Raw genomic sequence first — 13,208 nt, 5'->3', positions numbered from 1 at the left:
AAAAAAGTTTTATAATAAAGGCATTTTGCTGATTAGGAGAAGCTGAATCCTTCAAACACATCATGTCCGTTACTGATCAGTGCTGCTGGGAATTGTGCGAGAGGTCATTATTATACCATTTGCTCTTAAAGTTTCCTTTGGATACTTGAGTTTCTTGTTTGATTGCAAAACTGCAGCCAAAATAAAAAAAAGAATACAGCGCACAAACACAAGTTAGTAGTAAAGCAGTGAAGCATCTAGCAAATAGGCCTTCATCGACTCTTTTGGAAACGCTAACTAGTACTTGACCAGCAGAACCACCAGGTCTGTACTTGTGTGAACTACAGATATGTGTTGTGCGCAAATGAGTCTCAAACATTGGAAAATTTCCTGAAAATTGGGTCCTGACATTTTCCATTTATGCCTTTCACATGTTGTTCATGTCAGACACGTTCACAACAAGACGAGGGTCGGTGCTAGAGCATGGAAGAGCCAGGGCATGACGTATAAATTCTGCTGTGAAAATCACACGCTTGTTTGCAGCGCATCAACACCAGCGTCAACCCTACTCGCCAAAAGCTCTCGACTCTCACCGTCTTTCCAAGTTGACATCCTTGTCAGCGTATGGCACCTCTTTTTCATCTGGAGATATTTAGATTCGCCAACTCGCTCACAGTGAATTATCTGGTCATTTTCCTGCTGTATTCTCACATGGGCTCGCTCTGACATTCTAAGGGGCTGGCCGGTAAAGTTCCAGAATAAATTCTGGAGCAACCAACTCTGACATTTGTGTTCTCACCAAGTATAATATCACAATCTCCAAAATAACAGCTTTTAAAACATTTTAATTGAGGTTTATTCAAAGAAACCTGATCAATATGAAATACAACTGAATATATAGTTCATGCCTTAAAAATTACTGGAAAGTCTGCAGTGTGTTCTTGTTCCAAACATTCTTCTCAGGCACACTGCTGCTTTATGCACAAGGTTAGTGCGTATGTTCAGTAAAAGAGTTTAATGGAGAGAAAGGGATTCAAATGAATCTTCGCAGACGACCTAAAGACATCTGTTCATTATGCTAATTGGAAGTCAAAGGCTTACCTCTGTGTTGTGTAAAGCTTCATCTAAGTATGGCTTCTAGTGTTGCAAGCGCTGTTCACTTTTCAGCTTGGAAGAGTGTCAGAGCCATTTTTCAATTTTGTGGTTTGTGAACAGATTACATTCTCTCCCAGGGCTCCCTGAGAGCTTGTGCACAGGAGGGCGCGTGTTTGCATGTGTGTGCACGCATGTGTTCGTGTGTGTTTGTGGCCCTGCTGTAGGTCCGCACTCATGCACTTCATGGTCATGATTTTCTCATGTTTGCACTCGCATTACTTACGTCTGCAGCGATGGCTTCTCAGCATGCACCAGAGCAAGACCACCACTTTGAGACCTTCCAATATATTCCAAGTCCTGCGCAGCCAGAGGTGCAGAGTTTAGTGCCGGCCTATAAGAACTTTAAAAAAAAAAAAAAATCCCCTCAAGAAAACACAACTCAAAGACAGACGAGCCCCGCTGCTTAAGGCTCTGAGGAGTATGAATTACATTCTGGAAGGATGACTTTTGCTCTCATCCAAAACGACTTGCTGAGTGAGGTGAAGGATGTAGTTGATAATGCAGCAAAACTTGAAAAAAATGCCCAGAGAGGTTAATATGAAGATGCAGATCATTATAACCTTATAAAAAAATATACAACTGGCTAAGTTGTTGGCACATATTTGAAATGAGTTAAAAATAGAGAACTTACATGGATGATGACACCACAAAATCCATGTTGCAGTAATAATTATAATGCCCTGGTTTGTACTGCAGATGGATGCAACTGGAGATGCAGAGAAAACTTTATTTACAATTTTGTGGCTTTGACTCATTTTTATTGAAACAGTGCACAGACAGTAATTCAGTAATTTAGGCTACAAGTAATGATTATTGCCAAGGAGGTTGTTTCCATCTGCGTCTGTTGGTCTGTTTGTTAGTTTTTGTTGTTTGTCAGCAGGATTACCCAATTACTGAAGTGATTTGCACCAATGGATGAGTCATGGAAAGAACCCATTCCATTTTAGTGCAGATCTGGTTGAAGGGACGGATACTCAGGATATATATGAATAATATATGGCTCTTAATTTTTAAAAATAATCCAGATCTGGTTTGGCCTTGGCAGAGTTATATGCTACACTCATTGTTTTCATTACTGATTGATAATTCTTTTCTCAATTATGGATTATTTGTTTTGGGCTATGAAATATCTAAAGTTTGTCAAGCGTGCAAAGTAATACTTTTATTTTGAAATTGCTCATTTTTACTGACCCAGTTTTTCTTTTACTACATTTAGGAAGTTGAAGGCGGCAAATCTTTATATGTTTACTCAAAAATTACTCAAACAATCAATTGATCCTCAAAAAAATCTACCTAATTATTTTCTTTTTATCAAATAATCAATCATCAACAGTTTGAATATGTGTAATCTTACATATTCAGAAGATGTGAAAAAACATATTTCCATTCCTTTAGCTGTCATGATCAAAGACTTGTTTCATAAAAGAGACTCCTCTAGTTAACATCCATCCATTATTTGTACAACTTATTCTTTTAAGATCGCAGGAGCCAATCACAAATAACATTAGGCGAGAGGCCAGGGGTGCACCCCAGACAGGGCAAGCAAACAGAGACAAACCATACACTCTCACATCTATGGTCTGTGGTCTATTACTAACCTAATCACAATCTGCGTGTTTAAGGACTGTGGGAGGAAGCTGGAGTACCTGGAGAAAACCCACACAATCACAGGGGGAACATGTGAACTCCACACAGAGAGACCCCGGCCAAACAGGAATACAAACCACGAACCTTCTTACCGTTTTCTCAGATAAGGACACACAAGACCTCAAGCATCAACATACAGTTTCAGGAATCAACTAAATCTTAAGTTGCGGCCCCCTCCAGCAAACCAGTTGTACAGAAAGCAGAACAGGATGTGGCATTCCAGATAGGACAGGTGAGAGATGTGTATGTTTGTTCTGCTACTGTTCTGTACAAGCCCTGCCACCACACACAGCCATTAGAGCCCACATTAAAGAGAGGGATCTGTTTTGAGTCGCACCTCTCCTACTGTTTTGACCTATACTCTGCTCCGCATGGGTGGCAGGGATCCTTCAACAGCAGGTAATTACTGCTTTAACTCAGGATAACACCGCTGCTTACACTGGAGAGTGGCTACATACGACTGCTGGAGCCAAGTGGCCACTATGAACGATTCATAGAGAAGCTTACATTGGAGAGCTGCTGAAAGTTAGTAACGTATTGGAATTACACCCCGGGAGTTAGTTTGTTAATTTTAAATTGCAAACCACAAGGTGAAACAAAACTTGTCCAAGTCACATTTTTATTTTTAAAGAAACATCTCTGCTGACTTAATTTGAAGAAGGATTCGGTTGCAGAGTTTGGGTGGGGGAGCTCATCAGACTGAGATGTTATCGCTTGGCTGCAATATTCTTTGTTTGTGACAAAATTTGATTTAGCTTGTTAATCTTAATTAACTAGACTGAAACCACATTCATGGCAAAGGCCTTGAATGATCCTGCCCACATGCCCGTAGATACAGACACAACCAGAAAATAAGAGGCCTAATAGTAACAATCGCTTCCACTTGGAGGCAATTAGCACACGCAGTGCCAAAACCCCAGAGCTGAGACATCCAAAAATTCCTGGATGAAACTTTTTGGCATCAACACATCCCCATTGTACAAGATTTGTCTCTGTTTGTGTCTGTGCATGCCTGTGTGAATGCACGCCGAACATGGACTCGAAGATAAACATCTGCAACAGGGAGTGCAACCTGCAATGTAAACAATTAGAAATCAATCAGTCTGCGACAAAGTGCGTGCGTGCTTTCACACGCTGAGGAGGAGAAGATACTGCAGGAAGTGAGAAGAGAGGAGCGCAGGGATGACAGGGGAGGAAGTGGAGATAGGGAGCATTAATCAAAGACATAGTTTTGGATGCTGTGCATGAGCAAGGCGACATGTGATAGTGTTGAATGCCAAAGGCGCAGTAATCACAAGCACATGGGTTCCCATATTGCACGGCACAGTATATGCACAAGCTAGCATGCAAATACAAACAACTATGTAATAACGTGAAGGTTTCGCTGTGCAAGTGTCTCTGCAGAGGGGAGTGTACACACAACAGTAGCCAGCAACACACACTACTGGCTGCATGCATTCATACACACCCACATTTGTTATGTGGGTGTTGTGGTGAGGTCTTGTCCCTGGTGGTATTACCTCAGCAGCACCACTCCAGTACCCACAGTGCACTGGTGTGAGACCACATCAAGTCAGGGGAGATACTCTCTGTGGCAGTGTGAGGGCCAAAGCTTTACTGAACACATATGTTGATGGAACAAACACAGGGGTGAGAGAAAGATCCACAGTCCAAAGCCACGTGGCTTTACACCACATTCACCAGCACTCAGCACTTTCTTCAAGAGCACTGGAGCCAAAGCTCCAAACAGCACTCGCATGTGCCAAACGCCAGTCAGCCAGCCAAAGCGAACAAGTCAACAAGGCAGAAGTCTCTCAATTCACCGCTCGCCTGTTCAGTCCTTTCTTTTTCTCGTTTTAAAAGCACAAGGGACATCATTTCTCTCAAAGTCTTGTCCTGGCCTGTCTCGCAAAACAACTTTCAACAGAGTCGGGGTATCTTTCAGATTGCTGGCTATGCAAAAACAAACACCGACATTCATGGCGGCTGTAGCTGGCGTCACAAAAGCAGTTATTAACTCTCTGTTTGGACCCAAGGTTTTCCAATACAGCTACAGCAGGAGCAGCTTCACACTGAGGCAGTGTTTCCAAACAACTCAGTCCCTGTCAGTGCTGTGTGGACTGATCCAGAGGGTAACTTCTCTGAAGTAAACAAGTCCGATGAATAATCATGAGCCAGAGCTATAATTTCAAAAGATAGTGATGGAACACATTGTGTAAGACTGGATAGAGATGAGTGCTGTGTCCCTATCTGTCGTGTATTGAAGGGTTATAAATCAATATGAGACACAAAAAGACAACTATTCTTTTTAAGTAGTTAAGTGGTTTGCTTCAGTTTGTGTGTGAGCCTGGGTGAAGCAACATCAATATAGATGCCTGAGGTTTCTATTCAAGAGTCTTCTCAAAAAGATCCATCATTGTTGAAATGTCTTCATTCAGTCTTATAGTCATCTCGCTTTGGCTACACTGCTGTTTCCGTAAGCTTTCAGAACATGTGCACAAATACTGACAGCATGAATGCAGAGAACTGACAGAAGGCTCCGTCCGTTTCCATATACGAATTCAATGTTGACCATGAAGGAGCATTTGGGCAGTTGCAGTGTTTGGGTTGGGCTAACTGCAAGTCATTCCTCTCTTCTCATGCTAGGCGAGAAACATCCTCATGCAGAGCTGGAGAGCCCCCACCATTTCAGACGTATGCATGTGCAAGTCATGGAACCACAGCTTTAGACAAACCAGTTTAACATTCACATAACCCACTGGGAACTATTTTTGCATCCACAACAGTCACACAAGACTCTACGATGTGTTCAAGAAACAGTTTGGCCGATAATCCTCGTAAAACTTTTCAAGTCATTCACACATTGCTGTTCTCCTTTTAGAAATTTGCAAAGCTAAGCAAACCATCTGCTAGATCCAGCTGCATATTAATTGTAAAGTTCAGGGTTAGACTGCAAAGAAGCTTATTTCCCAAAGTGTCGAACGATCCCTTCGAAAAGTGACGTGTGGTATTTTTATGAAGTTGTGTCAACATTCACTGTTTCTCAGCAAAACATGGTGTGTGTATTTAAGAAGTCTATTTCCTTCCTTATTTTACATTTACAGAGCTGATTAGTTTGGAAGAATTTGAAAAAACCTGCGGTTTATTCTCATATCCTTTCCTTGTACAAACACCGTCCATGTTTACCTGCTGAATAATCTTCTACTTCCTTGCTTTTTTGGCTCATTACTATGTTTCTAAGCCACACGTTGAAGCCACAAACTGTAAATCGCGTGAAACCATGTGCACATGCAAGAGATACGAGCAAACACTGGGACCTACTCTTAAAAACCATGCTCAATAGCACTGCCAGTGGCCAAAAACTCCAAGGGGAGGAAGCAAAAGTTAAAGTTTTAACTTGAATTGTTGTTAACACCAGGGGGCACAGCACGTAATAGAAAACAACTTGAGGCCAAACATCCTCTCTGACTGCCAAAACTAACATGCCCATCCTTTTAATGAAGATAAATGAAGTGTTCAATTGTGCAAGACTGTTGCCCTCTCCACCTGGCGCGACATGCAAAACACAGCTGCCAAGTTAGCGTGCAGCTGAGCAATGGGCTTCTCTGTCTGTGAGCTGCTGCTGCCGAGTGCTGCCCCTGATTGACGACCCGACTGGCCCTTGGCCCCACTCGCCCAACCCCAATTACTCCGAACCCCAACACCCTGAACCGTCTTGACACTTGCTCAGCCTCAAGGTTTTGAAAAAGGGGGAAAAAACTGCCCCTGACTATAGCTGCCTGAAGTGCAATTGAGCAAGTAAAAACATTAAGGCCTGGATTGCTCGGCATGTGATAGTGAGAGAGGCACAGGGCAGAGAGGAAGTGACGTCTAACAAAACATCCAGACGAACGCGAGGGAGAAAAGGTGAGAAAACAAAACAAGTGCAAGAGGATGAAGGGCCATTCCATGAAACGTGTAAAGACAGGCAAATTGGAAGTGTCCTCACATCAGGCCTCAGGTCTTTACTGTAGAGTGGGGCTCTAATGACTGCCATTACCAGCACTTAACTGTCACAACCCATAATATCCTGGCTGCTATTGGCGTGGTTGACAGAGAATGTGCCACACAGCAGCAATCAGAGCAGTCTGACCCTAAGTGCAGCATGAAGTGGATTGCAGGGCAAAGGAACTAATTATGACACTCTGTCTATTCTTTTAGTCCATAGTGCATCTACATAAATAGTTTTTGTATAATCACTTCTTTATTTAGGGTAAATAGATTTTTACAAATCAGAGCACAAGTAAGGTTCAAGTATGCGAGTTAATGTTTTTTTTTTTACATTTAAAATGCACTTATAATATTTATTACATGACGACTGATCGGATGACGACATGAAAGGGGAAAGGTATCCCACAGAGTGACCAAGCCCCAGCGAATTATCTCCCAACTTTGCAGTTTCACCTATACTGTACAAAGCCTTTAAGCCTTTATTAGAAAATCATTTTAGTATTAAACTCTCATCAACCTTATATTCAGCTGCACAAAAAGCTCTGATTGCCATCTGGTGGCTGGCCTCAGTATTGGCCATAAATCCAGCCTCCTCCATGTTAGTGGATGGGACATTCTCCAAATTCAAAACTCAAAGTACACAGCAAATACATTTTTCACAAACAGGGTTTTTGTCACTTAAGGTAGTTTTGTCACACTGGTGTTTGTTCCAGTACATTTTTCCAGTAAGTTTGGTTTTAATTAGTTATTTCATGCTATAAAAACAGGTTGAATTGTCATGATTGACAGCTGAGACTGACTCATGATTGGTTGAGTGCAGCTTCATCCTCATGCATCTGCGCAGACTCTGGATCCATAGAGACACGATGGAGGAAGTGGAGACACGTCAGCTCTACTATACAGTCTATGGTGCAAAAAGGGGTGTACCACAAAGTGGTCAAATAATCTAAAGAAGCAGAAAATCAGCAAGACAGCAGCTGATGTGGTGTGTCTCTCTTTCTATTCATCTTTTGTCCAAAGATTGTTTCCCTTTCTTTCTATGTATCTCCATTTCACTTTCTGAAAATCATTAGTAGTGTCCAACACTTGTCCTCGGTCCTCCTCCCTTTTTCAATTTCTCCATTCTCTCAGCTCGAGGTTAAGCTGAAGCTGCCACCTATGTGTCGCATTTGGAACAAAAGATTGAGTTTCAAACTCCACTTTAACCTTTTAGGTTTCAATTTTCCAGAGGTAAACAATACGTTTACTTCTCTCTCCATAGTTTATGGCAGTCTGCAGTTTTCTGCCACCAGGAGACTCTGTGTCAAATCAATAATATAAAATCGGAGTTTGGTGATGTTGTGAGGTAGTGTGGGATCAAGAAAGTTGCCGTCAGCTTCTTCCTGTAGAGATTCTTTTAGTGTTAATCGCTGGGGAGGTCTTTACCAGGAGCCAAATCATCTGTACAGGTCTCCCTCTCTCCAAAACAAATATACCCAGTGATTCAAGCCAGTAAAAAACACTGAATAAAAATCAGTGTGCAAAGAGAGGGACGTCTCATTGAGGCTATAAGCCGCACCGCTGCTAATGTTTCCTCTGCTTGTTTCTCTGATAACTTAAGATCCAGACCTGTCCTTCAACCAGTTAGAATATATCGTCAGTTCTAACCAAGCCCAACAACAACCATGACACACGCACAAAAGGGAATATGTAGCCATTGTGCAGCTACCAAATCAAATGGACCATTACCTTGACAGATTCCTCTAGCTTTTAACACTCCTGGAAACATTTGGGACATTGTACACTAAACTCAACTCAATACATAATAGGTCTAGTCATTTTCAGACATTTTAATGCAGAGGAGTCCCATATGACAACACATCTGATAATTTAACAAACTTAGCAAAGTGTTTATCATCACTTTATGACATCTTTTGCAGGTTTTGACTGAGTTAGCGCTGCCTCTCTGCAGCAGATCAAACGAACATGCTGGAAAAATTCATTCATGGCCAAACAATGAGTGGGGATACTTGTAGCTAGATTTATGAGCAGCTTTTCTGTTTATCTTTACACTCTTTCTCATTCAGTTGTTACAGGGGGAAAAAAAGACTTGCTCGGACTCAGCCGCCAACATTTCAGCCATCAGACCCCCCTCACATTTCGATTCAGAAACTTCCCAACCCAATAAACTTATTTAATATGTTTATGATTGCTGACATTCTTGAAGGTCTCCAGTGCATACTTGCCATCACAAAATAAATATGGATTAATTTAGAAAGGTAGGTTAGGCCTTAGCTGCTTTAGACAGCACAATTCCATCGACAGAGCTCGTGGTGGGGCTGCCAGGAAAAACACTTTCCTTCAGAGAGAACAATTCATCTGTGGCCCTCATGGGGGATAGGGTAAAGGGTGCTGGGGAGGTCAGTCCTATTGCCCACCGACCGACCCTGGCACATGCTCATGAAGTCAAACAAGAAAAAGTGAATACAGTTTGAGATCTACATCCTGGGTTTCTTGCTAATTAAGCTGCGCTTGTCTTGGCTGGAGATCAAGTTTAATATTGAACAAAGATCCAACATAGAACAGGGCTGCAGACGCACAGAGACCGAAACCAGCTGAGTGCCGAAAGGAATCAGTCGTGTGGCTCCTGCGAGTCTGCTCCTTTGAAGACATGTTAGCTTGATACATGCAACAAAATGACACACAGTTTAGTTAGTCACTTCTTCTGTGCCTTCATTCAAATAAATATGAGAAAACTTCAGTTCACCAGCAAATAATTCTCTCTCTGACTTTGAAAATGTTGAAAAAGTAATTTTCCTGTCTTTGTCATTGCATCAGATTTCAAATGTGAAATTCCAGCTTTTTTTCCCTCCTGTTTCTATAAAGCCAGACAATGTAGCCAATTAGCAGTTGTTTTACAAGGTTACTGACTGACTGAAAGAACTGAAAACTGTTAAATCATTGTAAATAATGATGTTGGGATGCCAACTGGTTGCCAGGATGTACCAAATCACTATTTGGCCAACAGGCTGTGGATTCATCTTTAACAGATACAGAATGAGAGTCTATGAGTCCAGGAAGCTGGCTGCCATTGGCTTAGAAACACTAACAGCACATAATGCTACATAACACCACAATTAGTTGTTAAATAGCCGTTTCAATATAAATTATGTTTATTCTAAACCAGATGCTCTGTCACCACCAGTGCACCTTATTTGCACCTGTGTATTGATGTCAAGAACCATGCAACCATGAAACCTGGCATGAATACAGTATGTGGGAGCAGATATATATATTCTGTAATGTTTGGTTTATAAAACAATCCTATTGAAAATTAGCTGATGCAAGTTCAAAAATCAGAGCATCACAAATCACACTGCTGCTTGATTACACTATGAAATCCAAATTAGTTTCCAACTGCAAAGAAGTAAGTATTCAAATAACATACAAGCTCAAGTAGAACATTTAATTATAGGTCTTTATGAGTTTTTTCCCTAAAGTCTGATTTTGGGATATGACAAAGTAAGTAAAAAGCATTTGAACACCTTCAAATATGTTTTACTTTATGGGGCTAGGGTTAGTGATCTGTAATGCTATCCTGCAAATCTGAATTTTTATGTATTCCTCTTGATCCTGCTTTAAAGTCAAGTTCAAGCAGATCTGTTTTTTCAAAGGAAATGACACTATTTGATCAGTGTTCAGAGGCTGGAGAAAGCTCCTCATTAGTCTATTTACTCACCTCAAAGGTCATTTACTCAAGCGTGAAGTTGTGAAACCTGTGGGCATGATTTTTCAAATCTCCCCTTACCAAGGAGTCGATATGAAACAGAGTACAGTCAGTTCGAATACACAATGCCCTCATAGCAAGTAGAAACATTAAACTTCCCCTCAAGATAGCATTCCTGATAGCGATGGTGTGATATTGTTCAAACACCTTAGATCAGCTTTCACATATTTCCTAAAATTGGACCAAGCCCAATCCCATCACAAAGGGTATAATGAGATAGGTGAGCATTTCTGTAACAAAAGCAGCTCAAACCTCCATCGCACCCAATTAGATAAAACATCTGGGTGAGAGATCGGCTTAAAGAAGAAAACTCTAGGGCCAGGACTTAGGTCTCATCAAAGGTGTTGACAGAGTGAGAGTAATGTAATGCCAAAAACCTACCCCACCCTGGAACATGCAACATTTGTGCGTGTGTATGTGTGTTATTGTGAGTGTAAAGTGTGTGCTTCACATCCAGCTACATCAGCCAAAAGTCGGATTACACCTCCACTCCCAATGTCCCACGATCATCATTCACTTCTATCCATAACGAAGGTGTAATGTGGTTGACTTTTCGCTCCTCTAGTGTGGTGTGTTGCGTAAATGTATTGGCTGATATAGTTTCATCTGACACATTGATTTATTTTTCAAAAGTTCAAATAAAGGTATACATTTGAAATTAAAAAACAGGCCGAGGTGAATGTTTTGTTGTTTTTTGTGTTGTTTTTTTTTGATCAGGCACTTACTGGGTCCTCTGGCCTTTGGCTGCTGTCATGGAGAGGCTCTTCGGGGAGGTGGTCTCGTCGAATCAGAGTGAATTCTCTGATGAACACTGCGTCTCCATCATTGGCCCACACAGCAACCTGGAAAATTAAAGATAGGGTCAACAGTGTCCTTTAGGTCCAGACAATCCCTCAATCACACCCACTTCCTTTGGTGATTGTCCAGGTGGGCGGAGGTGTGAGCAAACGCAGAATTCTCTCCGAAGCTTTCAATTTTCATCACACAACAATATATATAAGAAAGAACAGAAACTCACGTTTGGCTTGAAAGAGGTATTGAATAATTAGCCTGGGTTGAAGTGGGACATTACTTAGGGAGGGAAAGTGTTTTGTACATGCAGAACAAACATTTGTTTGATTGCTTATAACTGAGGTATAGATTTGACTGAGTGTACAGATAGAGGAGGAAGTCCCTGTTCTAAAGTCTGATTATTACTTATGCTAAAAGAGGTTTTCAGCCCTGTCAGTCTGTTGTTTGGGTGGTTTGTTGATTTGTTTTGTGAGAAGGATCATGCAAAAACTGCTAAATTGATTTCTACAAAACTTATTGGAAGGATGGGACATGGGCCAAGAAAAAAACAATTTAATTTTGGGCAGATCTAAGAAATAGTTTTCACTTTCTTTAACATTGTGAAATCCGGATCTAGACAATTTAAATGTGGTTTCATGAGAGGACTGTTGGGGCTTGGCGGAGGTATGCACTCTACTGAGTGCCATTCTAGTTCGACAACTTCTTTGTTGTACAGACCATAGTGTATCTACCAAACCAATGCTCTGGAGCAACAGCAATAGTGGGAAGTGCAAGTAAATTGTGGTAAAACTTCCCTGCAATCATTTACTAAACACAATGTTTTTTCCTTTGGTTTGTACTCTTAACCGCACATCTTGATGAGGGGGAATCATCGAGGGCTCTGGAGGAAATCACAGCATAAGACATGTGATATCAAAAGATGTAGTAACCCACCTCCTCGGGGAGATGGGTAGGGGGTGAGAAGTATCTTGGATAGGGCCCATTAGCAGCACAGCAGGGCCCACATTCTCGAGGATGCACAAATTCACAGAGCAGGGGCCCTCAGCTGCTCTCTCTGTGGGTCATAAACACCCTGTGATGACCCAGGTCAACTGCCTGCCTGCTGGGCCTGTGCCAAGGCAGAGCAAAGCAGAGCAAGGGATGAGGGTTTAGGGTACTTGACGTTCTTCGCATTATAGGGGGCTGCAGATTTTTAGTTGTGAGGCAAAATAATAAAAAAATAAAAGCGCTACTAGGCAACTGTAGCAAAACTGACACCACCTTTCTGTGGGAAAGGCCCACAGAGTGCACTCCTAAAGAGGACAAATCAAATCTGGTCTAAAGCCCTACACTCAGCACTCCTTAGCTGCTGTCACTTACGCTGTGGAGGCATCTGCAACAACACATCAGTCACTGCAGTAAAATGTGGGAGAAAGCCTCCTCGGATGACAAAGATCATCATGTGCAGGAACATTTTTGTTGGGCATGGATCTGCACATGTCGCAGCTGTTGGGCCAAATGTAACAGTTTTGTTTGTCTGTTTCTGAGGATATATTTATATAACATTGAATTATTTCATACCTGTGAGAAATACACTGGGAAATCCTGTACAGCATGTTTCTCAGCCCCCCAAACTGCAGTATAAACCCAAAACACTTGGATGCATTTAGTATGGAAAGCCAAATCATTGAAACCTTTGTCAAAATACAGCCTGAGATGAATGTTAGAACACAACACAAGATCTTTGCTGACAATGTTGCACTGAAGCAAGTCGTCTCTGCCACCGATGCCGAAAATGAAAATGTTGCAAAACCACAAGCCAGGGGTAAAGCAAACATGTCAAACTCGAACATTAAGTGTGTGTGTGTATTGTGTGTGTGTCAGCTAGGATGTACTGAAA

The 13,208-nt window shown here is 41.7% G+C and overlaps 1 protein-coding gene across 3 annotated transcripts in view; it reads right to left on the bottom strand.

Annotated features, from left to right (window-relative positions):
- The window catches only part of LOC109634956 (ADAMTS-like protein 1), a 91,492-nt gene that overhangs the window by 48,488 nt on the left and 29,796 nt on the right, over positions 1-13,208 (bottom strand). For all 3 annotated transcript variants that reach the window (XM_020095832.2, XM_020095829.2, XM_020095828.2), the window contains exon 2: positions 11,263-11,379. In XM_020095832.2, coding sequence (XP_019951391.2) covers positions 11,263-11,379 — 117 coding nt within the window. The remainder of the gene's footprint in view (positions 1-11,262; positions 11,380-13,208) is intronic.

This window comes from Paralichthys olivaceus, chromosome 22 (assembly GCF_024713975.1).
Source record: "Paralichthys olivaceus isolate ysfri-2021 chromosome 22, ASM2471397v2, whole genome shotgun sequence".
Classification (NCBI taxonomy): Eukaryota; Metazoa; Chordata; class Actinopteri; order Pleuronectiformes; family Paralichthyidae; genus Paralichthys; species Paralichthys olivaceus.
The sequence above is the reverse complement of the archived record's forward strand: the minus strand, read 5'-3'. Positions and strand labels throughout refer to the sequence as shown.